The following is a 26387-nucleotide window of genomic DNA, read 5'->3' on the forward strand; positions in this document are numbered from 1 at the left end:
GAATGAACCATTTGTTAGACTCTTGCACAATGCAGAGCTTCAGATGGAGCTTTCACTGGGCTTTGGGGACTCAGTCAAGTCAGTTTTCAAGTGAATTTGACAAGTTGTTATGACAGTGAACCTACTCCTCCCCCGAGGAATGAATGTCTCCAATTTTGATATTACATTGAGGGTTTTGTTGTGTTTTGTTTTTTTTAAGTGAAATTATGAGCAATTTTTTATAGAGTCATTGTTCTTCAAGGGTTGTGGCTGAGGATTGGCAAATGAGTCTTTATTTTTAAAACAGTTTTGTTGAGTGGGTGGAAGTGTGAGCATAATGTCAGATAAGCGAGTGTGTAGGTATACATGTATCTGTATTGGTGAAAGCTGGCATCATTACTATCCTCCATACCCAGATTAGCACCGTCCCATCTTTAAAATTGCAGATCTTAACAGCATGCCAGTTAGCAGAAAATTATCTTTTTACTTTTAACAGTGACATTCAGTTGTACAGAAAGGAATAGGTTCCTTGTTTTCTCTTTCTTTTTCATTCATTCCTTCCTTCCTTTCCTGCTAGTAAATACATTTAGCACCCAACTGCTCATGGAGAGAGGAGTGTTGGGGGGGAATGGGTTTTGTCATGAATGCTGGGGCTCAGTGTGATGTCACTGCCAGCTATGTGATCGTAGGTGGTGTGAGAGCTCCGGGAGCGAGGCGGGGAGAGCAGTGGAAGAGGCGATGTCGCTCTCACACAGGCAGCCAGCCTCGCACACCGCCGCTCCCAGCCAGCTCCGTCAGGGCCAGCCCACACAGTGCCGGGCAGTCTCTCCGAAAGAAATGAGCCAAGCCAGGTTTGAGTGGCAGAGGACAGAGGGCAAGCTGAATGAGATCGGGCTGAATGTCAGCGTGGACGGGCAGCTGAAAGACGGGCTTGTGAAGAATGCCAGCTTCCTGGAGCAGAATAAGCTCTGCTTCTTTGAGGGGAAGCTAGACAAAGAGCTCGGCATTGAAGCGCAGGGCAAGGAGTATCAAGCCACCTCGGGTCACCTTGCGAGCAGGTATGTGATTGCAGACACCTACCATCCCTCAGAGGGGAGCTCGATGTACCAGAAGGCGGCCGAGTTCCATCTGGGACCCAGAGAGGGGCCAGACAAAAACAAAGCCACTAAAGTCCTGGGGACGGTGATGGGGAAGAATGCGCCGGAGACTGAGAGCCAGCCAGATCTGCATTTCCCCGGGGCTGCTGCCATGCCCACCCAGTGTGTTAAGGAGCAGGAAACCAGTGTTTGGAACCCCAACTTTCATCCAATGTCAGAGGCTCAAGTCCCTCAACACTCAAGGGAAGGAACTCCAGGAAAGGAGAATGGCACCCTTGCTGGCTGCCGGGTGATTGGGGTGGGGAGTGCCAGCTCCAGGCAGCTCGAATGTGGGTCCTCACTGCCGGTGGCGGTAGCCCACCCAGCCCCAGCTGTTGAGCACTCACCCCTTGCTGTTCCACCAATCACAAGGGTCGAGTTCACCCCAGAATGTTGGGATGCCAGCTCTCATATCCAGGTCCATGATAAGGAGGTAGAGAAATTGAGTTTTCCTGAGGAGGGGGCTTTGCTTGAGCAAGCCCCTCAGCAGAAAAAGGCAGTGCGCCGGGCCCTGTCTGAATGCTCTCACCTCTCAGTGCCCCCAGCTGTCAACCTTGCAGACAAGTATCCTGAGCGTCCCGCCCGAGAAGATCTTTCTTCTGGCCTGCTGCCCCTCACCAGTAGCCCAGTGCCGAGTCCCGCACCCAAAAAACCGGGGACTCCTGCCATTAGACGCTCTATGACTGTGGCTGAGGAGCAGACAACCAGCCACAAATTGAACCCTGGAGAACTGCCCGTTCTGTCTACTGAAGAGACACCTCCTTTCAACTGTGAAGAACCAGTGGCCAAGAAGAGAGAAGAATTGACCCACTTCAGCAACAACCACAGCAGCAGCAGCAGCAGCTCTGGGAAGAGGGAACTGGGCACTGCTGGGTTCTCTCTCCCTGGTAAGCTGGAGCAGATTCCTGAAGTGAGCAGCACAGAGAAAGGACAGGAAGATACTAGTCAAACAAGAACGGATTCGTGCTCCCGGGTCTGCCAGGGAGGTGAGAAACTGCCAGGACAGCCGGTTCTGGCAGGGAAAAAGGAAATCGAGGTCACTGCAACCCTGAGCACTCCATCGTTCCTGTGTGAAGAGACCCCACGTGATGGTATGTTTCTAAATTTTGCCTCCATGGGGAACAAGCAGACAGCAAGGAAGGAACCAAAGTGACAGATTACCGGCAGGAGCCTTAGGCAGCTCATTCCTGCTGGAGTCTGTGACTGCTTGGGGAAGGCTGAATTCCCTTGCGTCGGAAGGTTGGGGAGAGTGAGGCGAGAGAGTGCACAAAGTGACTCCAGCTGGGTCAGCCTGCATGTCTGCTGGCGTGACAGATGGTGTGGACTGAGGGCGTGGGCCGATTGGGGTCAGAGAGGGGTGGGCTTAAGACACAGAGCCCCTTGTTTGACCTCATGTCACCCTGCCCAGCCCACCCCCCATCCTCCCACCCCTCAGCTCTCTGTTGGTTTGAACCAGATGATTCCCAAGCCCTAAATCATCCAATCACAACCGATTGACTTCCTTGCTTGAAAATCTGTCACTGTGTAGACTCACAATGGCTTTATCAGCACTAGCCTCGTCTCATTAAGTAGCGCAGTCTGGGTGCGAGCTGTTTCCCGTTTTGCTTTTGAGAATGTTTTACTTTTGTTTGAGCTGAAAAAGAGCCTTGTAAAGCTGGCTATTTAATATTCTTTTCCTGTTACTCATGTTTGACCCAATCTTGCTTCTAATTTTCTCTCTGTGTATGTGTGTTAGGAAGATTTGTGGGGAGAAGGGGAAGAAAGGGAAAGAGGAGAGAGGAAAGACTTGCAATTAATAAACAGCCGAAGGTTGCAGTTCTTGCGGCTGCCCCTGTCTTTCTTCTTGCCCTTTATTCTCTTCCCCACCCCCAGCCCCCCACCAGTCTTATTGTTGGTGGTCTACAAAAGCTTGCTTTCCTCTGAGTCCAGTTTGAGGACAAAGGATCAGGATTTACAAGCTACTTAATGCAGATTGAAAATGTGTGTTTTGTTTGTTTGTTTTAAGAAAAAAATAGCCATTTCTGGGAACCGTTTCCTCTAGTATTTATACCTCTCAGTACATTTTTTCAAAAATTTTTAACTTTTTTTCTTAGTATTAAGTGTATTTTCTTGGGGAAAGGACCCTTGAAGACTGATAGTTTTGTGGTGTTTTTTTTTTTAATGATGGCCAAATAAACATCATATTTCCTTTATGATTTATTATGACTCCAAAATGTTAAGACTCAAATGTTCTATGCTATAGCTTCCTTCTATGGTGGCAGAACTGTAAGGTCCTCATGGATAGGATTGTCTCATCTTTTTTTCCCTTGATCACCACGTGCCCAATTCAGTGTTGTATACCTTCTAGGTGGTAATAAATGAAGATATTTATTTCAGAACAACTTTGTCTTAGTTCACACTAACAGAAGTTCATGCTGGTAGGAAAAAAAAAAATGTCAGATGACTGATAAACCTCACTGATCTGTTCACCTTATAGATGTTTGAATGCTGACTGCTAAAATTTGTAGATAAAGCTATATAAAGACTCATTATTCAACACACATATCATATGCCAGTTACTACCTAGGCACCATCAAGTGACTAGCTAGGTCAAGGGCGGTCGAGGAGGTGGGGTTGAGAGGGTTTCTAAATCATGAAAACTTTTTGGAGGAGGTAGCCTTGGAAGCCTGCCTAACTATGTGGAGGGAAAGCCTTCCAGGCAAAGGTGTGCTGCTCAGACAGCTCACGTTAGGTAAAAGAATAGTGATGAGTATTTGTGGGGCTTCTCTTAATTGCTACTTAGTTTCATAGAATAGGAACACACACACAGGAACTCTAGTTTATAAAAAAGGTATTTACTGACAGGCAGTCTCAGGGAATCTACTTGCAGGAAGTGTAGCTTGGCTACAGCCATCGTGTGTCTCTCTGAGGACCTCTGCTCCCCCTAAACATGCGTTCCATTCTCTTCCCCTCTGGAAACTGTTCTCTGCTGTCTCTTACTTTTTGCTTCCTTTATGACTCTGGTCTGCACAGGACATTGGTTGCCATGGTTTTGGGTTCTATGCCCTGCTTTATGCCATTTCATATCTCAGGAACCCAAGGTTGCTTGACTATAGTTTTCATATCTTCTTTCTTTTAGGGAAAGAATGAGTAAATATATCTTATTGTCTCTGCTTGGTCTGGTCACCTCTTTGCCAGGTTCCAAAGCTGCCTTCAGCAGTGTTGGCCGTTTTGAGCAACCCACTTCATCTGGGGCTCCTCTGGAGAAGGTTGTAGGTTGACCAAATGTGCCAAAGCCATCCGTACATCTGAGCAAGAAATAATGGGATAACAAGTCTAAAAATTTGTATGGAACCCAAGCTTATTTGCCCCGTAAAATGTTTAAACATTACTCTCATGCTCAAAAAGCTATCCTGCTTGCCTGCCTATGACAGTATGGCTCAAAACTGGCTTTGAGGAGTTCACCTGTTCTCAATAAATAAGATAAACTGGAAGTTAGAGGTTTTGAAGGAAAAAAAATTCCCTTGATGACAGGGGATTCGTGTAGTAGTAAGAGGTGAACTACTGAGATAGGGGAAGTGTAACATAGGTGAAATCAACTGGACTTGAAAACTGGGTGTGGAAGATGAGAGAGAGAGAGACGGGGCAGTGAGGAGGGAGGAATTGAAGATGATGCTGTGATTTTGAGCCTGTGTTTTCCGGCATGTGTTAGTACAAATACTGGAAAGATCCATCAGAAGTGAGCAGTTTTGTGGAGCAGTATGTGTTCCTTTTGAACATCCTTTGTGGAACAGTGGGGACATTGTGGTAGCGGTGCAGGTTGAAATGTCGTGTGGTTGTTTCATCGCAGTGAGAGTTCATGAAGTGTTTATGTTTGCTGAAAAATCGTGTGCTTATTGAAAAATGTTTGTGGTGGTCTGGGGCCAGTGACAGCAAGTCACACATTTGGTGGGATCCTGTTTCAGCTGGCTATAGAACAAAGACGTTACCAATACCTTACATGGTGGGGGTGGTTTTCTTTTTTCTTATTTTTAAAAGTAAAAAAGTTCCATTTTGACTAGAAATATATATGGTTTCAAACATCAAAAAGTACAAAATGCTATTCTTGAGAAAATCTCCTACCAAGAGAAAGTGACATTGATTCACTTTTTCATGCTCACCCTTGTAAATACAGCTAAATACTCTGGAAAGAATGTACCAGATAATCAGAAAAGGAATGTGAAAGAAAGAAGGGAGAGGGCAGGCTGGATAGGGCTCACGGCTTGAGGTAGACCCTCCCATGTGTCCTGGTCTGGGTACTGGAGAGTATCTTCAACCTGCAATCATCAACAAGCATAGATTTTTTTCAAAAGGAGAAAATAAGAAAAGACAAAAAGAAAGAATGAAAGACCTGCTCTCTTTTGCCAAAAGACCCAGAAAGGAGAAGCCCTATTTCCCTACCCATTTCCAGGAAGAGGGATGGGCTCAGCCATCTTGCAGGTACAGTGGCAGAGGTCATCCGGGCCTCCCTTCACACCTGGCAGCACTGCAGGCCTCCGCCCACACATGCAGGGAAACCCTCCCCGTCCCTACCCGGAAACAGCACCCCCAGACCTAATTAGTTTATCAAGGTCACAGGATACCCTATGAACATGTCAGAAACTGTACTGCATTTCCATATAGTAACAAAGAAGCTATTTTATTCAAAATCCTGTAATAAAATTCCTAAATAGCAAAGAGCCAGAAACAACCAAAATGTCCTGCAGTAGACAAAGGGCTAAACCGCGGTACAGCCATGCCGTGGACTTATCATGTACAGCGTGGACGCAGCTCAGAAGCACTGTGCAGTGACAGAGGCCAGGTACGAAAGTAGTGCATCGTATGACTCCACTTACGCAATGGTCTTGAAATAGTATTTTAGAGATGGCCAGCAGATGAGTAGCTGCCAGAGATTAAGGGATTGGAAAGGGAAAGTGGGCTGGGGTGTCTATGAAAAAAATAAAAAGGGTGAAATGAGGGAGCTCTGTGGTGGTGGAACAATTAATCCGTTTTGATTCTTAGCAGTGGTTATGTAAAGCTGCACGTGTGATAACGTTGCACAGAACTGTTTACATGGGCACACACACACACAAACGAACGCAAGCAGAACTGGACAGATCTGAGCAGCTCTGTGGATCGCACAGGCATCAGCTCCCCAGTTTTGATAGTGTACTGTAGTTACGCAGGATGTCTTTGGGGGAAACCAGGTGAACAGTGCATAGAACCTCCCTGTACATTTCTTTGTAACTTCCTGTGAACCCGTACCTCAAAGTAAAAAGTTTTAGTATAAACATAAAGCCTCGGGGTACTCTTTCTACCCCCTTCTGATGCCTATGTCAGAAGCTTTCTCTATCTCCTTTATACTTTAATAAAACTTTATTACACACACACACACAAAAATAAACATATAGCCTCTTTAGTTTTGTGCCCCAACCCCCACCCCATCCCAGAATTAAATCACCATTGTTTTGTTTCATCACGATCCTTCCAAAGACTTTTTTAAAACGCATGCACAAGTATATTTGCAATAGAAGTGTATTGTCTCGTGTTATCCCTACAGTTATGTGCTTTGCTTTTCTTTTTGCTTAGAAGAGATTGTTCCCTATCAGTCAGATTCCGATTCTGGACCAGTTTCAGATTCAGAGGTTACGTTGGTATTTCTACCGTATGCTTTAACTAGTTTTCAGTTAACAGACTTATAGGTAGTTTGATTACTTTGCCTTTAGAAATAATGCTCTGGGGAAAGAGCTTGCAAATTCGCTATTTGGCAGGTATGTGAATATATCTCTAAGATAAATGTTGAGGAATTGTACTTCTGAATTAGAATTTATCTGCACTTGGAATTTTCAGAGGCACTGTGAGATTGCCCTGCATATGAGTTGTACGCTTCACACACTTGCCAGCCATGTATATCCTCATATTCTCTCTAGCAGCTACATTCAAATTTTAGGACTTTTAACAAATATTAGATTGGAAATTACATCTCATTTCTCTTCAAGATTGGATATCTTTTCATATTTTCAAAAGTGATCTGTATTTCTTTTTCTGTAAATTGCGTTCATATTCTTTTGGCCATTTTTCTAGTAGGTTGTTGGCCTTTATAGCAGTTATCGATCTGTAGGAGTAAACCTAATAAGCTCTGTGTATTTGATGCAAAGTTCAATACTTTTTTCCTGTTTATCATTTGCCTTTTGACTCTTCTTGTTGTTTGGGGCACATTGAGCCTTTTTATTCTTCTATACTCCAACTTATCTTTTGTGGCATCTAGAGATTGTGCTAGTTAGAATGGTCTCCCCACACCCAAGTTACAAGTTTCGTGGTATTTAAATGCTTTCTGGTGTAGCCTATTGAAATCTGGAATCATCTCCCCACAGTGGTGCTGCTGGGCATAGCCTTAGGCCATAGACTTTATTTCTGGCCCTGGATCTGATTGCATGGGTCTCCTCGGCCTTGTTGGAAATCTGGGTCACCGCTAGAACCAGATCAGGTTCATCTCACATCCTCCATAAAGTGGTGCTTTGCAGGGAAAGGAAGTAAAGGGAGACCATTGGATAATCATCTGGCTCTTATCCCATCTCTCAGCACCCTTTATTCCAAGAGATAAACTCCAGTAGAAGTGGTTTTTGTCCCTGTTGCTCTGGGAATTAGTGGTAGGGTGACAGAACGCCTTTGCCAGTCTCCAGGGAAGGGAAACGAAACTTCAAGGGCTATTTCCTTCCATTGATCATTTGTGCAAATCATAGTTAGGTTGCTTCTCCACAGGGACAGGCTGGAATCTAAAACTGTCCTTCGTCACAATGAGGGAAACGGTGGAGTCTTGTCCACTTTCAGCTGCAGAGTTCTGTGGATTTTGTCAGGATGAAGTGCTAGTTAGTGGTGTGTCACTCGCTGCAAAGACTTGCGTCTTCACAATGAGTGTTAAAAACATTTGTTTAGCATAACTTTCCCCCCTTTAGGAGTAGCCAAACCAGAAGAAGGACCACCTACCGGAAGCGTGTCTGGAAATGACATCACCGCCCCTCCAAACAAGGAGCTTCCACCAAGCCCAGAGAAGAAAACAAAGGTAAGTGCAAGAATGGTGGGTTGTCTTCTGCTGTAATTTTTTAAAACTACCTTCTGCTATTATTGTTTGGATTATGCAAGTGAAATTACTTTTTTCTGAGCTAATAATGTGTTCTCCTTCTTCAAGTTCAAACATGCTTAGAAAATATTTTATATTCCCATTTTATCATGATGGCCTAACTCAAACCCTTAAATCTCTGCTTTTGACCCTATTATCTTGAATATTTGTTCTGTAGATACTTCTGCTTCCTTTAACAACACCAATAAAGGGAATTACAGAATTATTCAGAAATTATTTTGAAGTCTTTCTTCATGAAAAAGGAGCACAGATTTTTAAGGTGGAATATAGCTCCAGACACTTATTCTAAAGTATAAATGCTCATTTTAGTGTGGTTGATATTACATCACAGAGTTACAAATAGTAAATAGTTAATGACCTGCTGGTGACTTTCTTCACAGAATTATTGCAGCCTTCAAAAATTAGTTAATTGTTTAAAGTTACTACTGAATTTAAATCTTGAGATGTCCAACTATTGGAATTAGTGACACTGTCATTAAGAAACAATTTCCAGTTTTCTTTATGCTCATCCTGGCATCTTTCCACTATTGACTGAGCTCAGAAGAAAGGAATGCTACTTTTCAGTTGCATCTTTCCTCATTGCTTAGAGTTTTACTTTGAATTGTGCAATTTATACTTTTTTTTAATTTGTTTTTATTCTTGTCTGTGTGTTTGATGTTGCCCTTTAAAAAAAAACTAAAACAAATCAACTTAAAGCCTTTGGCCACCACTCAACCTGCAAAGACTTCAACATCGAAAGCCAAAACACAGCCCACTTCTCTCCCTAAGCAGACAGCTCCCACCACCCTTGGTGGATCGAATAAAAAACCCATGAGCCTTGCTTCAGGCTCAGTACCAGCTGCCCCACCCAAACGCCCTGCTGCTGCCACCTCCAGGCCTTCCACCTTACCTTCAAAAGACACGAAGCCCAAGGTAAGTAGCCACCTGAGCACTGTGCCTGGGAAGAGTTCTCCCCTCCCAGCATCAGATAGTTAGGCGCTGTTGCTTCCAGACATGGAAATAGGCTGGGGGGCTAGGAAAAGGAAATGGGGAAAGGTTAACTCAAATCACTTTGGGCACCCATGATGCAGCCATGACATTTGAAGGCCTTTTCTACATTTTTTTTTTTTAACCTCTTTTGGCCACTGCACATCCTACAGGATCTTAGTTTCCTGACCGGAGGTCAAACCCTTTTGTCTTGTGTCAGAAGTGCAGGGTCTTAACCACTGGAGCACCAGGGAAGTCCCCACCATCTTTTTCACTTGGTGCCCTTCTCTGCCCTGGTTGAGGGCAATATTGCCTCTGCTTCCACTCCTTTCTCCCAGCTCCTCCTTACTCTTCATCTATTTCAATACTTGTTAACTAGTTTCCCCTACTCCTCATGCCAATCACATACTCACTTTTGGTATAATTCTGACATCAGAGTCTCAGTCAGATTCAGTTCTTTGTCTTTCTTCTTAATCATCCTGGAGAAGTGAATTTCCTCCAGTAGCTGATTATGATTAGCTCTTCCAGCTTATCTCAGCAGATTCCAGCATCATGTGATAACTTACTTGCTCCTGGCATTAGGCTTCTTCTCCCTGGGCTCCTTCTGAAGTTTTTCAGTTTTCCAGGTCACCCACACATTACTACTTAGGAACTGGGCAGTTCAGAACAACCTTAACTTCACAGGATTGGTATGGGAAGAAAGGGTGGGTGGACTCTGTGGCGCCTTTTCTTAACATCTTGTTTTCTTTGAGAATGGCCTTAGGTCAGCCTGATGTTACTCTTCAAATTCATGATGGAGAGTAGCTTAGCATGTTAAAATGATATTGTTTTTAATTTAATCTAGTACATAAAACTGGTGGAACCTAAGAATCGTAGGCTAGGTTGAAACCGCGGCCAAGAAACTGAGAAATCGTAGTATAGACTAGGAATGAGAAAATCTCGGAACACTTTCTGATACTTATTTACCAAGTTGAATGCTTTTCCTGATCTTTAGAAAACAATTTATTTGAATAAGGGGGCAGAGGAAGGGTGGCTGGAGCCATGGCAGCAGCTTCGCCCTGACACTTTCTTAGCAGCAAATCTTGAGGGAGACAGAGGCCATGGGAAGGAATGGGTGCCATCTGGTGAAATTCACTCTATAACAATAACAAAAATGGAGCATACTGTACAGATTGCTTTATAGACATTAACTCCTTTAATTCTCTCAGAAACCCGTGATACAGATAGGATATTTGCATTCTCATTTCATAGCTTAGTTAAGCGCTAGTAAGCAGAGGAACCTGTGTTTGAACTTGGGTCTAACTTCAGTGCTTGTGCTCAGGGCCTCTATCAACACTCTTTATCTTTTAGATAAGATATAGATGTTTAGATATTTTGAGAGATGGATAAAAACTAAAGCCTAATGAAATCTAGTTTTTTCCTTATTTTGGTAGAAAGATTTACAGAAACAAAGGGGATAAAACTATTCAGATCTGTCAGTCTGACAGAGGAGAAAATAAAAGTTGAGAAATCAGGAGAGTAACTCCGAGCAGGCTAGTTCTGCAGTTCGCTGAGGCCAAAAGCAGCCTGAAGAATGTCATGTCTTTCAGAGATTTCTATCCCTTGTAACCTTTTTCTAAATTATTTTATCATTGTTACTGTTACTAGTAAAATATAAGACCCCATTCAATTATTCTGACTGACTGTATTGAAAATTGAAAAGAGCTGCCAGAGAGGTCCTGGTTTAGTCCTTAACATTTTACAGCAAATAGAGCAGGAGTGCCCCTCCACGGAACCCATGACTTTCTCTAGACAGAGCTGGTAGTTGGACCATTTCCCTGATTCCAACCTTAGGTTCTTTACATGATGCTTGGGCCCTTCATTTGTAGCAATGGTCATTAGGGTTAGATTTTCTCTAAATCGGTGCCAACCCTTAATTTCTAAGAACCTCCTTAGCTGATTTTTCATTTAAGCAATGTCCTTGTCTCCGCCCACATCCTACCCTCTGAATGGCCATTTCTCTGGAGTATAAGAGACAGATCCGCTGTGCCTTTGGCTTGGCTTACTCTCTTGAGTAACATGGTAGGTCTGTCCATCTTGTGTTCCTGCAGACGCCAGCCTGTATTGATTCCTTCCCTTTCTTGGTGGTGATAGTGTGCCCAGCCTCCATGGAAGAGGAGCTGTGTCTGTGCCACATGCCTGTGTCTGTGCCTGAGGGGCTTTTCCCTTTGGCATTCAGTCAGAGCTCTGGCATCAGCCTCCTCTTGCCCTCTGCTCGTCAGGCCCACACCCTCCACCCGCCCTTTCCCATTTGTCCCTGTGCTCTTACAGAATTCTCATCCTCCAGTCCCTAATGGAGCTGATCCTTAGTGATCCTCTGTTCTGCCCTCCTTTGTCCAGACGAGGGAATCAAGCCCAGAAAGGCTCAGTGATTTGCCCAAGAGCACACGTGAGTCGAGGGGCTGCCTGGAGCTGGAGCTTAGGCTTCTGACCCGATTGATTTGGCCAATGCAGTCTCCATCTGCTGCCCCATCCTGTTCAGAATTCACGGGGTGCGTCTTAGCCCACAGAATAGCTGGATTGGACTAAGCATTTGTAATTTTTTATAATTTCGTTTACTCTCTGGTCAAGTATTACTACATTAAATGCATCAGTATTTAATGCAGTGAATCCGGAGGCAGACATAGTTTGTAGTGTGGTGTATTTCTAGGGCTGTTCATCCTCACCGGTTCAGGTTGGACTGAGGTGGTTTGACTCCCTGTTTCCTGATCCCGATCACAAGGCACCCTACATGGCCATTTCCCACGTTGTCTGGAGGACTTTGATCTTAGAGCCACATATTTCCTATTAGTAGCTGCCAAGCCCACTGCTCTCGTTTTCTGACATCTGCTTATATGGAAGCATCCTTTGGCGTGACTTCCTGGGGCAGTTCCTGACCTACCGCTCTCATTGCCACTTTCCCATTTTTGACAGCCTGTTGCAGAGGCAAAGATTCCTGAGAAGCGGGTCTCTCCATCCAAGCCGGCTTCTGCCCCAGCTGTCAAACCTGGCTCCAAGAGCACCCAGGCTGTTCCCAAAGCCCCAGCAACTGCAACTCTTGCTTCACCTGGGTCAACCAGTAGGAACCTGTCCACACCCCTGCCCAAGAGGCCCACTGGTGAGTACTGAATGTCCCTCCCACGGGAACCAGTGGCTTTACCCCAGACAGCTCCAGACAGCTGTGTAGATAGATAGAAGGACTTGTGAACCAGTCCTTCACGGGCCCATTGAAAAGTGGAGCCTCAATCTCCACGTGAGGTTAGCAGCTATGTGTATCCAGAATAATCCTGAGTGAAGGGAACTCTCATGAATTCCCAGGTAGAATGTACTGTTCCTTTCTTCGTAATTCCACAGCACCCAGCACTTTGTGTTCATGATCTTTGTAATAAGAAAGGCCATGTGGAAGCCTTGTCAAGACCGTAGAAATGACCAAATGCCTGGCGTTGGACTCTCCGTCTGGGCGTGTCTACTTGACTGTCTCATTTACTAGCCTGTTCCCAGAGCCTAACACAGTCCCTGACTCAAATGATTCAGTCATTGTTGAACAAATGCATGAATCTCAGTTTAGGATGAACCATTCAGTGGATCATCTTATTTAAACATGATATTAAAAAGTGTATATTTGTGCAGCAATCAAGACTGAGGGGAAACCTGCAGAGATCAAGAAGATGGCTACAAAGTCTGCACCAGGTAAGACCCATTCCCCACGTTGTGGAATCCGGATTTAAACCCCACATCTTCCGTGGCTTTAAGGCTCCCTTTTGCTTTCTCCCCGAACGCGTATTATCTCCTGTTCCTCCCTGAGCAGCTGACTTGAGTCGCCCAAAGAGCACCACCACAAGTTCTGTGAAGAAGAGCACCACCGTCCCTGGGACAGCACCCCCAGCAGGGGCTCCGAGCAGAGCCAGGCCCACAGCCACGCCTCCCCGGCCCTCCGGGACTCCTCCCGTGGACAAGAAGCCCACAGCAGCCAAGCCCACCTCCTCTGCCCCGAGGCTGGGCCGCGTGGCTGCCAACGCTTCTGCCCCTGATTTGAAAAATGTCCGCTCCAAGGTCGGCTCCACCGAAAACATCAAGCACCAGCCTGGAGGAGGCCGGGTGAGTCCAGGGAGCTTGGATCCCTGGCATGCTGGCCCCTGCTTTATCCTCTGCCACATCTAAGCACTGTTCCCAGGCATGTCCTTGCATAAGCCCAAGGGGCCCACCATGCAGGGGACAGTCAGGACAGTGGGTTCAGTGTCAGGGAGTTTCAGCCTGGGCTCCACCTCCCAGCAACAGGATGCAAGTGGGCTTAGCTCAGGCTTTCTCTTCTCCTCTCCTAGTCTGCATATTGGGGTCTGGGCTTACATTTTTGTTTGGAGGCAAAGGGTTGTGCTTTATTTACGAAACAGAGAATGCCTCTGAGCCTTGCATAGGTGAGAGACATTGGGCAGGAACCTGGTCCATTTTGTTCCTTCTCCTTGCGCAGGCTAGGCAGAAGATGGGCTGCCTCTAGTTCCCTGAGCTGTGTGTCTTGGCTGAAGAGTCTGTCTGGACGAGGACTAGTGTCCTCTTATGGCCAGGGTGACTTTCTTCTATCCCTGGCTTTCCTAAATAAAAGGACTGTGGTAGAGTGTCATGGTGGAGAACCATGCTCTTCACTTGAAGGACTTTCTGAGTACATCCACCCTAGAATTATTTAACTGCTAGCAACCATGGGGCTTCTGTGTGTGAAAAGGTGGTGGCAAGAGTCCAGGTTCAGTGTCTGGAGCAGTGACCTCCTCATCCCCTGCATCGTTCTCTAGGCTTAAACCGCTGCCACCGCCTCCCCTGACTCAGAGTAGGACATTTACATTGTTTCAATCCAGAGCTGCTGAAAACATTGAAGGGGGTCCAAAATGAGACAGAATCCTTGTTCTGTTGGAAGGCGTTTATGGAAAACTGGGATGAGGGCCTGAGGGTTGCTTGTGCCGAGAGAGTGTAGCTGGCGTAGGCAGCCAAGTGCTGCGCTGGGTCTTGATGGCCTTCCCCACTTCTGTGCTCTTATGCGTACGTGGTGCAAAACTTGCTACAGGTCTTGGTGGGGAGTTGAATAACTCAGCCTGGTGATGAAAGTATTTTCTGTTCCAACATACCTGAGGGTGTGACACTTCCCGTCATCAACACTGGCTTCCTGTGACCATGGCAGCTTGCTTGGAGCGTATCAGAACATGGGGCCCGGGGAGGGGTGGCTTGTGATTTGAAAACCCTGGTACACACTCATATTTATCCCTTCTTCCTGCCTCTTCTCCACGAATGGTGTCTTGATCTCTTCCTTGTATCTCAAGACTGGTTTGCAACCCCTCTCCCTCCAGCTTGGTCTGCCCTGGCAAATGGTTGTTTTCTTTCTAGGAGCAAGGGTGACCTGCTTCTGCATGGTGGCCTGGCCTGGATTCGAGTCCCCTTCAGCCTTCTTCCTTTCCTAGCATTTGGGCTGTTATCCTCTTGGTTTGAAATTTGCCCTCCCTTTATCTCCATCCAGGCCAAAGTAGAGAAAAAAACAGAGGCAGCTGCTCCAGCTCGAAAGCCTGAACCTAACGCAGTCACTAAAGCAGCCGGCCCAATTGGCAATGCACAGAAACCGCCTACGGGGAAAGTGAGTTTTATTTAGACTTTTACCTCTTGAAGGTAAAAGACGGTCAACTGTTTCTTCCAGCCTGAGTCACTTTCCCTTCTTTTGCACCTTTTTCCTATCCCCAACTAGTTTCTACTCCTCCCCATGTTCCCTCCTCTGTGTTTGATGACTCAGGCATCAGAAAATTTTCTCTAATAACCTTGAAAGTTAACAGAGCTGGGAGCCCATTAGCCCTTTAGGGGATATTTATTCAGGCGGATAAAATGGATGCAAAGACTTTCAGTCACGTCCTTCACACTGACCTTGATCTGAAACCTGTTATGCCCATAGCATCCACCTTCTTCCTCAATAAGACATGGCAACCTTCCAGCACCAGGAACCCCAGAGCCCTGCGCTTAAATTTCAACTGAAGGCCCCTCTCCACACCGCTGGGTGTGAAAATAGCTTCCCTGGTTCCCCAAGGACCTCTGAACTGAACGTTAGCATGCTCATTCCCATTTCCCAGTAGAAAACACACTCGACATAGGGATTGCAGCATTATGTGGACAGCAGAGGTGAGTGGGGGTGCTAGGTTCTTTCCCCTTGCCTCCATACCCTGGAGCCAGGACCCTCCTCTTGCCCTGGGAACCTTCTGCCCTTCTCTGTGGCAGATGGGTGGTCGGGGGCTGCCAGAGAAGCCTGAGCTCCAGCCCTGAGGAACCAGGATGGGAGGGTTCAGGCCAAGGACTCTGTGTGGTTGGTAGGCATGGAAGGCCGCACCATGGCTCCCAGGGCCTTCCAGAGGTCCTGTACAGGCCTCTGGTTCAGACCTGGTTCATTAGGAAAGTGGTTTTGTCACTGATGTTGCTAAGAAGTTGGAGTTTCTCAGAGTAGATTTCTCTACTTTGTGGAGAACTCTTCAGTTTGGGGGCTGCATCACTTGGGATGGGCTCTAAGGAAGGAAAGGAAGGAAGCTGGCAACTGTTCCCTCTTGAGAAGCCTCAAAAAGAATTCTTTGTCCCACTTGGAGCCTGGGCCTTCATGTTGCTTTGTTCAAGTCGAGCTGTTCGTGTACAGCACAGTGGGCGTGCCCTCCAGTTGTGGCTCACTGCAGCCCTGCCCAGAACCTGGTCTCTTTGCACGTGAAACTCTCAGGACACAGAAGGTTGGGCATCTGGAGGACTGTGGAAGAGGTTTTACCTTGGCATCAAAAAAGACCAGAGCTTAACTGCAATTGCAACACCCTTTCTTTAGCCCTGAGAGAAATGGACTCACCGTGGTAGTGTAGCAGTGGCTGTGGTGGTGCCCCCTGGTGCCCAGGGCTCTGCATCGCAGGTCCAGCAGCCTCTGCTGTCCTTCCTGTCAGGATCAGATCTGAGTCGGGAGCCAGCTGCCCCAGACTTCTCCGTGCAGCCTTTGCTTTCCCAGAGCAGGTCTTTCTGCAGCGATTTTAGGCCCTAGATTTCAGGGAGGTGCCGTCCTTGGGTGAGGATGGGTCCAGATGAGCAGGACTCTTGCAGAGAGGAGCCTCGGGGAGAGAACAGATGCGGGTGGGCTGTGGTGGATGGGGATTGAGGCCACAGCAGCTGGCCCCAGGAGCGGCGAGGATGTCCGTGTAGCACTCTGGCGACATCTACTGTCTTTGTGTTGTTTGTTCGTGTTTTCACTCTCTCTCCTGCTCCTTCCCGTCCCTTGCCCTGTGTTGTTCACAGCTGTTCTGCTGGAGGTAGGGTTTTAACAGCACCATCTGCCGCCCGTCATGGTCACTGTTGGACTCACTGCCTGCCCCATGTCGGTTCTAACCAGCCCTCTCCCTTTGTGTTGTTTTTTTTTTTTTTTTTTTTCTGTTCTCTAACACTCCAGGTCCAGATAGTCTCCAAAAAAGTGAGCTACAGCCATATTCAGTCCAAGTGTGGTTCCAAGGACAATATTAAGCATGTCCCTGGAGGTGGTAATGTAAGTATGCGCTCGGGGCCACTGGTGTCTGAGGCCAAGCCCCCCATGGGGCGCACTGGGGAGAGGGCCACCCCCTCACTGGTGGGTGAATGGATTCGGGGGAGACCCTGATGCTCACATGAGTTCAGTCTGGGTGTCCCTTGTGAGCCCCTGAATGACAGCTGGGTGACACCCACTTGGCATCTTTTTGCCCCTGTGGTGGGAGGCCTTGCTGTCAGAGACCTGGTCTGAGGGATGTGGTCAGCAGCTGGCCCATCGTCTGTCTCAAGTCCGCCCCTGGGGATGCGTTGGTTCTGACCTGGGGACAGATGTCACGATTCCTCCAGAGCCCGTCCTTGAGTCCTTGCTGCTCTAGAGCAGGGAGTTCGTGACCAGGCCCTCCCCGCCTCCTGGGTCTTCCCTTCATTTTCATGACTCTGCTCTCTTTTTCGCTCTTGCTCTTTCTCCTCCTCTCTCTCTGCCGCCTCCTCCTTCTCTTCGTTCTGCTCTCCTTCCCTCACTGTTGCCCTTTTCTACCCCTTTCTCCTCCAGTTTCCTTTTCTTTTTCTCTCCTTCCCTGTCCCATTCAGACATCCTGTCTATCATGGTGCTACTCTGTGCCACCCTTAAGATCTGTGTTGGGGACACACGTATCTAGAGCTCAAAGGGCGGTCCTGGGAGAGACTGTGCTGGCCACCATTGCCATCCAGCACGTGGAGGGCGCCCCGTGCGTTTTCCTCGCCCCTGTGACAGGCCACAGCAGGCGGGCTCTGCCCTCACTGCCACCCCCCTTGCTTCTCTCCCACTCCCAGAGGAGAGCGCTGTCCTGGTCTCCCTTGTTCATTCAGTTCCTTCTCCTTGCCGCCCTGACCTGAATTAAGTCCCACTCTGCTTACTGTCTTCACTGTTAGGCTCCATCCTCTGCCGTCTCAGTGGTCATGCCGTCCTGCCCATGGGTTACAGAGGCCCCCACCCCGCAGTTCTGCTGTGGGGGTGCAAACATAGAGCACCTGTTTTTTCCCCCACTTGACTCCCCTGCTTCATGCCCTTCCTGGGCATCTCCCCACCACTGGCTCTTCCTGGCATGGTTTGGCACTCAGGTGGGCAGTGCTGGGCTAACTTGGAAGTTGGCCAGACACTGGCCATGCTGGTGTGGAAAGATTGAGATAGGTAAAGTGTAAAGGTAGCACCTGGTTAAGGTGATAAAGATCCAGCCTGTGAGGGGCCCAGTAGGCACTGGCTCTAGCTTTTCCTCTCAGGCTTTTGGCCTAGATGCAGAACCAGAATGTGAACAGTGAGGGAATTGGGTTGTTTGTGTGTGTGTGTTTGTGTGTGAAATAGAAATGTGTTAGTATATGTTGTGTGGTATATGTCAGAGCTCTGAAAATAGTCCTCATTTATCTCTCACCTACTATGGTCTTCCCACACTGCCTGCGCATGACTTCAAACAGGATTTTTTGGGGCCAGGGAATGTACTTTTTTCAAGTATTTCGTTTTAGGAGGCTTCCTTAAACAGCAGAGCTTTAGGAAACTGCCTGTGGAGATGTTTCCAGGTGGGAAGATGAGGGTAAACAGCCTAGCCTAAGTTACTGTTGCGCCTTCCATCGGCCCCTCCGTAAAGCCACCATAATCATACCTGCATGGTAGAAGGGTGGCCACCAGCCATACGCATGTAACCCTGACCCGCCGAAAGCCCTCTTTCTGCCCAGAGAGAAATTCTGGGGCTCCCGCACAGATGAGTGGCTTGGAGCAAGATTCTGGTTGGCTCTACACATGCCCCCACGTACACACAAACATGCCCCTTTTTGAGAACCAAAAGGCCATTGAGCGAGACCATCACAGCTACTTCTGCGGATGATCAGAGTTTAAATTTTGCAGCAATTTAGTTCCATTTCACCCTCATGAGGAGGGGCGTGTATGTCAGTGGTTTCTGAGACTTGTTGGCAGGGTCACTTCATTAGCAGTATTGACACCTGTGCTGCCCCAGGGGCAGATGGTGCGAGCGGGTGACAGGAGGCAGTGTGTGGATGCTGGGTGGTCGTGGCTGGGCTTGTGCTGGCCACTGGGCATCCCTGGGTGGGGCCTGGGGCCTGCATGAGAAACAGCAGCACATGGCTCCTCTAGGTACCAGCCTCGTCTCAATGGCTTTTAAGTTAATAAGAAGCAGTTAAGCTTTTTAAAACTTTTCAAACATATACATATACAAAATTAGAAAAAAAAATGATACAGTGAATTGGATGTCCTTTTTTACTCAGCATTTATTATTTTTGTGGCCAGTCTTATCTATGTATGCTCACCTCCATTATTCTGAAGCCAGTTCTAGTTATATCTTTTATCTGCAAATATCCCAATATATAACTGTAACAGATAAGAACTCTAATATATGTATGTATACTATAAAACCCCATAACGTGTTAAACAAGTTTGCTTAATCAGGATACAAGTAAGGTCCCTAAGTTGTGGTTGGTTGATTTGCCCCCTTGTAATCTTAGGTGTCTCTTGCTGTACAAGTTCCTTGTTCATTTTTCTTTTTTCATGGTAACACTTTTCATGAGTAAAACTGAATGGTTTGTCCTAGAATTTGGGTTCTACTGAGGATATCCCCATGGTTTCACTGAACATATTCATTAGTCCCACATTTTTCTTCAGATTAATTCAGGCTTGGCTCTTTTTTAACCCCCACATTTTTGCAGGATGTTCAGAGGCAGTGGTGGTGTTTCTGTCAGGAGGCACATAATGTCTCACTCTTCTCTTCATCTCTCTCTTCCTGATGCTGGTGGCTGTTCTTGCCCCAAACCCTGAGTTCAGCAAAGGTGCACTGTGGCAAAACTGGAATTCCCCGTCCCTTCTTCATGTATTGGCCGGAATGCATCTGTAAAGGAAAACTTCCCCTCATAACTGTTCCTTCACTAAGGACTGGGCTTCACATTTGGAACCCAGTCAAGGGTTGTGTGGGCTCCACATCCCGGCAAGAGCCTGGCCATGGCGAGTGACCTCTGCTGACCCCTCACAGGTCATCTCGGGTATGGTGCAAGATGAGCCTGCCACAGTTGCTGAGGACACGTGGTGGCCTGCTTTAGCAGCTGCCAGACCTGTGACTGGGAAGAGTGCACTTCCCCACGCTCCTGCTGAGGCATAATTGTAGCACTGTTGGAAAGACAGCTGAAGCAGAGGCTGCCATTTTGATGATAGTAGGTACTCTGTAAATGACAATTGAGCACACGAAGCAGTTAGTGTAGAGCCGATGCCCCTACAAGAGACAGTATGAAGAGGAGATGGAGCGAGGGGAGACGCAGGGAAGGCTTTGGAAAAGGCGCCCTCTAAGCTGGACTTTGGAGACCATAAAGAGAGCTTGGGTTTGAGCCTGGCAGTAGCCCTCTCTCTGAGTGAGTCATTTCCGTGTGTATGTTTTTCTCCTCAGGTTCAGATTCAGAACAAGAAGGTAGACATCTCCAAGGTCTCCTCCAAGTGTGGGTCGAAGGCTAACATCAAGCACAAGCCTGGTGAGTGGTGCCTTCCTCATCCCAGGTTTCACCCCTGTGCCTCTGTCCTTTTTATTAAGACTCCTAGAGCCACCCACACCCAGGGCACAGCAGTAGAAACAGCATAGTCCTCAGCCCCTGTCAGGGAGGGGCTTTCTGGGCGCTAACCTCTTCATTGGAGGAGGAACAGTTTTTAAGGGCTGCCATTTGCACGGGCAGAGTCTTGAGGCCCCACTGTGTACATAGCACTGTTGACCTAGGCCTGTGGTAGAGGTGCTCTACCAGCTGAGACCCTTCTCAGCCTCCCTGCTGCATGTTCAGGAGCTGGTGCTGAAGGAGCTTTAGGAAATGGTGGCTGGGCCTTGCCTGTCAGACGCAGGAGCAGAGAATATTTCCAAGCAGTGAAGCATCAACCACCAGTTCCTACAAGGGACAGGAAGCCATTCAGCAATGCTGCCTCGGCCCACGGGCTGGGATCTTACTGTCACAGCAGTCCAGACTTTGCTTCCAGCAGCACAGGCCTGGCGCCCCTGCAAAAATCTCTGGCAGCTGGCATGTTGTCTGGGCAGGGCCTGCGTTCTGGCTGTACCCTGAGTCTCATGTGTCCTGGTCCAGAGTCTGCAGCAGACGTGGGGCAGGGCCGTACCTGCAGTAGCAGGCACACTGGCTGACAGCTTACCTTCGTTTTTCCATCCTATCTAGAAAATCCACTCTCCTGAGGTAACTTCTTCCCTAGTGACAGTGACTTGAGGTCCAGCTTTTACAGCAGGCCAGAAGTCAGTGGGTCGGATACCTGGAGGATTGGGCAGGAAGCTGGGTGACATGAGCAGAGAGGAGATGGGAGAGTGAAGAAGACTCAGGGAAAAGCCCAGCTGAGAGTCTGGGTGGCCGTGAGAGCTCTCTGGCCCTTGCTTCCATGGCCTCACTCTGGCTGAGCTGTGAATGTTGCCCGTGTATAGACTACCTTCCCTCGGCTCCCACCTCTCACCTTCTCTTCTTTTCACGACAGATTGGGTTAAACTGTTCACCCAGACCATATGACCATCCTGTCTTGCCGGTCACTCCTCTCCTCCAGTATCTGTGCTGGCAGCTAGAAAATCAGGATTCCAGGATCCTGACCGTGACCAGCAGGGTGTCCATGAGGCTGAAAGCAGGCTGGACTCCCGTACTGCTGTCAGAGGGAGGTGTCACTCAGCCAAGTGACCCCGAGGCAGGCGTGCATCTTGGCTCCTTTTGAGGCTCTCCTGGGGCTGCAGGCAGTGCACGCACGGTGGTGGTAGGGTGACTTTCCTTCTCTCTGGCTGCGTGGCGAAATTGGCTCAGCCTGACCTGGAGAAGAGGAGCCCTGTTATGACAGTGTTCACTGTGCCTCCACCCGTGTCCTCAGGGCCACCAGGAGCAGATTACGTTTTCCCCGTTTCTCTCCCAGGCACAGCCCAGTCCTTAGCCAGCCTCCTGGCTCTGCCTGTAGGGGTATTTTTCTGTCACCCATAATGACCCATGTCTTTTTGGTTCTAGGTGGAGGAGATGTCAAGATCGAAAGTCAGAAGCTGAACTTCAAAGAAAAGGCCCAGGCAAAGGTGGGATCCCTCGATAACGTGGGCCACCTGCCTGCAGGAGGTGCCGTGAAGGTAGTGCTTGGGTCCTGATGGGGCTGGAGGTGGGGGTGGGCTTGTGCAGCTGGAGTCGGTCCCAGCACATGGGTGCCTGTCACCGCCCCTCAGTCACTTCAGGAGTCGTGTTTCACCCACTTCATTACTGTTGCCATCGTGTCATCCGTCCTGAGTGAGGCAGGAGAGGTGAAGAGGCCCCAGCCCAGTCAGCTCTCATCTGTCCAGCTGGAGACAGAACCTTCTCCTGAGAGCCGTGGGCTGCCTTTTTGAGCCCATCTCAGCCGTTTTCAGAGGAACAGGGCTGATGTGCAGGCCCCACTGAAGCCAAGGGTCAGTGGAGTGCAGTTCTTGCGGCACCTCGCAAGAGGGCAGTGCGGTGCTCTGTGTCAGGCTTCCTTCCGGGCCTGCGAACGGGGTGGCTCGTTTCCAGCTGCCCGTGGCGGCAGGCCCGACGTCCACCTCCTCAGGCCTGTACTGCCAGGCCCTGGAGAGTGCGCGGCTTCCTATGCTGGTTGGGCCTCTCCTGCCTTCCTTCCCTCTCTTCCCTTCCCCTCCTTCCACAGTACTGTGAGACCCTTTGTCTGCCAGAGATTCTGTCCATGTTCCATGTCATCAGGTAGGGGCACTTTGGGGCAACGCCTTGAAGGCTTCCAAGTCTGAGGGTGGCTGCAGCTGCTTCGGGAGATGGGTGAGGAAGCGGGGATGTGAGCGGCGCTGTGGGCCTTCCTCCTGTGTCCAACCACCCCTCGCAAGCTCCATCCCAGCTTTGTCCTGGTCGCCCTCTGTCCTCCAGTTCAAGCCCTGACTGGCTCCCTTGACCACTGGGGGCCCTGGCTCTATCACAGACTCTTGGAGCGTGCTCCACACCTCGTGAGGGTCCATTCTCTGGTCGTCTTCCTTGGGGCACTAACTTCAGTGTGGTCCCAGCCATGTGACAAGCACGTGCAGACCAGGGCTCACTCCTGGGCCTTTCTGACCACCAGTCTTTTTATTCACATCATCTCCCTTTTTTTTTTTCCTTTTAACCACTTCTGGAACTGTTTTTCTAGCACAGAGGCTATATCTTTCACTGTTCTAAGCAAGGACCACCCTGGAGCCTTCCGTTGTCACCTCTGGGCATTTGTGGCACAGGCATACCAGCTCACCCAGTGCCCTGGGCCCCACCCCCCACCCCCAAAGCCCTCCCTCTTCTGCTCTTGACTCACACTGGGTGTCTACGGCCCCCACAGTCCTTACTCTATCCTGAAGCTGTCCTGGCCCCTGTAGCCTCCCTCTTCATACCTCTTGGACACTTTCCTGGCTCCTCTTTGTCCCAGGCCTTGAAAGGGTGCCCAGCACAGAACAGGCCTGTGTCGGGGGTGAGTGAACAGTGATTAGCCAGGCAGGGAGTCTGTGGGGTCCCTCAGGTCTGAGGTGGCAGCCTGCACCCCACGGGAATGGGTCCAGCTCCCAGAGCTCCCTAGCCAAGTCCTGACCTGCAACTTGAGATCATTCCTTGGGTTTTTTTGCTAACAACCTGCTGTCATAGTTGTTTTGATCTGGCATCAGCCTTGTTAAGGAGCTGGACTGTCATGTCAGAGGCTTCGTGAGGCCGCCCAGAGGAGGCTCCTAGAGTGCGTCCCTAGCCAGGCTGCACCCCCTTCCTGCCCCAGAGCCCACGCCTGGGTTCTTGCCCAGCACCGGGCCATTCAAACCAGGGTTTGGCCTGGTGGGTTGGGGTCGGGGTGGGAGCACCTGGGCTCGACTCCCAGATGCGCTGTACTCAGGCCGTCGAGGCAGTGGGGGTGGGGGCAGTGTGTGGAACCCACCACCATCACCATCCCACTCCCTCCCCGACTGACCCTGCACTGTCTCCCCCACTGTTTCATTTGTAGACTGAGGGCGGTGGCAGCGAGGCCCCTCCGTGTCCGGGCCCCCCTGCTGGGGAGGAGCTGGCCATCCCTGAGGCAGCGCCTGAAGCTGGCGCCCCCGCTTCAGCCAGTGGCCTTAGTGGCCACACCACCCTGGCAGGGGGTGGTGACCAAAGGGAGGCCCAGACCTTGGACAGCCAGATCCAGGAGACAAGTAAGTGGCTGGGCTTGGCCTGAGGGCCAGCCAGGGGCCCTGCCACTGGCTGCAAATTGAAACTCCTTTGTTTTCTGACTGGAGAGTGGCCTGAATTTTAACGAAGCAACCTTTTATTTTCCAGGCATCTAATGATGACATTCTGGTCTCGTCTTCCGTCCCCCGTGTCCCCCCTCTTGTCTCCCCCGTCACCCTCTCCCTTCCCTCCTCCCGTGTCACTGCAGATTGAGACCTACAGGCTGACGTTCCGGGCAAACGCCAGGGCCCGCACCGATCACGGGGCTGACATTGTCTCCCGCCCGCCCTCACTTCCCTGGCGGCCCCAGCTCAGGCAGCCGGGCCCCTAGCTCCCCGCCCCAGGCCGCCCCCCATCCTGTGGCTCGGGCCCTGGGCAGCCCTCTAGGCGCCCCCTCCCTCCCTTCCTCCCTCCCTCCCTCCCTCGCTTGCCTAGGGCAGCAGCTGTTCCCCCCACGCCCATGTTCCTTCCACTTCCCGCCCGAGGCCCAGCTCCCTGCTTGGCTTGTATCCTCACCACTTCGCGCCGCTGCTCCACGAAGGTTGGGTGGAAAATGGGGTGGGGAAGAATAATTTTGGGATCTTCTGAGACCTGGGGTGTAGGGGCGAGCTGGATCCCAGCATACTCTTCATTTGTTTGGGTTTTTTGGACCAAACCCAAAAGAAACTGACATACCCTCCCTCCTCGCTGGTCCATCCGGAGGGAAGAGTGGAAGCAGACGTCCACGTGACGGCTGCCGTTAACTGCATCCCCTGGAGCCCGCTAAGCCACCGCCTCTTCCTTTGACCCTACGATGGTGCCCGCCGTGCAGGTGGTACCAGGCGCCACTTGCTGCCCTCCCCAAGTTAGTCAGAGGCAGCGTTGCCTGTCCCCGCTCCTCCCCATACCTGCCTAGCTGCTATCACACTTTATCTTTTCTTTTTTAATAACCCCTAAAAACCAGTGGAGTAGTTTTGCAGGTTGAAGCCATGTCTAAATGAAAGTCCTCAGTAGGTGTTAAAGGAAACAGGGAGGGGAGATCCTGAAGCCTCCAGCCGGGAGGTCAGGTGTCGGGAGCTGCCCTGGCTTGGGCAGCTCGGGGCCCCAGCCCCAGAGATGGTGTGGGCAGGGCAGGCGTGGTGTGGGGGCTGTGGGCTGGAGAGCAGGCAGGGACCGCTAGGGGCTGGTCAGTGTGGACTGGTGGTTCTGGCATTTTGTGTGTATGCTGCTTTTCTTTTCTAACCAAGAGGCTGGTTTTGGCATCTGTTTGTCTCATTCCCTGGGATCTGGTGGAAGACATAAAATTGGGACTGGAGAGGGCCATGGAGGTCAAATTCCTCCAAGCCTGCAGCCTAGGACACTGCCGGGGAGCCCAATGTGCCCGGCACGCATGTGGATAGTGGGGAATCAAGGTTGGAAATTTGGAAATAAGGACATGCAGTGGGCCGTCCAGGCTCCCTTGTAGCCTGACTGGAAAGGGGGGAGAGGCGAGGCGAGCCCAACCTGAGGAGGCGTGTCCCAGTTAGGCCTGGTCTTGGGATGGCTGCAATGATTAGCCCTGGGGATTATAATGACATGAAGATTCTTATTGCACTTGTATTTTTTTGTATTAAAGTTTGCATGGTTTCTAATAAAGGATTAAAATGTAACAGTTTGTAGTGAAATGGCCTGGGAGTCTCCGAGGCTTCTCCTCTGAAGACTGTTTTCTGCAGTGCAGACTTGGCCCCTTTACCCTCCCGCCTCCTCTTCGGGCGTCCCCTGGCGCTGAGAAGGTGGGGGGCCCTTGAACTAGGCTTCATGCGGATTTGATGTCCGTGTAGAGGGAGGGTGTCTGGGCTGGGAAGGTTCTCCCCGTTTCTGAGGTAGCATTTTCTCTAGGGAGATTCGATACCACATCCCCAACTCCCCAAGCACTACCAGGGGTAGAAATTGCATGATCTTGTGGAAAAAGCACTTCCAGAGCCAGAGACCGTCCAGGGTGCTTCAGTAGCGCCAGGGACATCACGGTGTCCGTGTTTTGTCTGCAGAAAGGGGTGAGGGAACTGGGAGGACACAGCGGGAGGTGGGGGGGCAGTGCTGGGCCTCAAGGTGCCTGCACCCATGTCGACGCTGAGGTGGGCAAGCTCTGGGTCTTCTTCACTCCTTTGGCCAAAAGCAGGGGTTGGAGAGGTGACCCAGTGGAGGGCCCTTGAGGGGGCGCTGGAGTGGTCAGTGTTCTGAAGGGTGGTCTGGTCACAGTTGCCTTGATGGGTCCCACCAGCCAGAGCAGCTGAGAAGGCTGTCCCGACAGGTGGGTCCAGAGGCCCTGCGTGCTCTGCTCTGCAGCCATCGGGGCGGGGATGTTTCTGTGCTTCCCCATTTGCTTATGGCTCAGCCGTTCCTCATGTCAATCTGTGATTCTGTTGTAACGATTTCCAGAGTAAATAAAGCTCTTATGTCCTAAATACGCAGGCCCTGTCTTCTGTACGTCCTGGTTTCTACCCCTCCAG

General features: G+C 49.6%; 1 protein-coding gene across 27 annotated transcripts in view; it reads left to right on the forward strand.

Annotated features, from left to right (window-relative positions):
• Positions 1–26342, forward strand: part of MAP4 (microtubule associated protein 4) — a 151641-nt gene extending 125299 nt beyond the window's left edge. For 4 of the 27 annotated variants that reach the window (XM_059880101.1, XM_024982383.2, XM_059880114.1 and 1 more), the window contains 10 exons: positions 8069–8175; positions 8950–9165; positions 12172–12355; positions 12868–12927; positions 13046–13335; positions 16673–16765; positions 20166–20247; positions 21745–21857; positions 23714–23903; positions 24028–26342. In XM_059880101.1, the coding sequence (XP_059736084.1) occupies positions 8069–8175; positions 8950–9165; positions 12172–12355; positions 12868–12927; positions 13046–13335; positions 16673–16765; positions 20166–20247; positions 21745–21857; positions 23714–23903; positions 24028–24035 (1343 nt within the window). In that variant the 3' untranslated portion in view covers positions 24036–26342. The other 23 variants (XM_059880097.1, XM_024982375.2, XM_059880106.1 and 20 more) reach the window with 11 other exon arrangements.
• Positions 26343–26387: the final 45 nt, after the last annotated feature.

Source organism: Bos taurus, chromosome 22 (genome assembly GCF_002263795.3).
Source record: "Bos taurus isolate L1 Dominette 01449 registration number 42190680 breed Hereford chromosome 22, ARS-UCD2.0, whole genome shotgun sequence".
NCBI classification, from domain to species: domain Eukaryota; kingdom Metazoa; phylum Chordata; class Mammalia; order Artiodactyla; family Bovidae; genus Bos; species Bos taurus.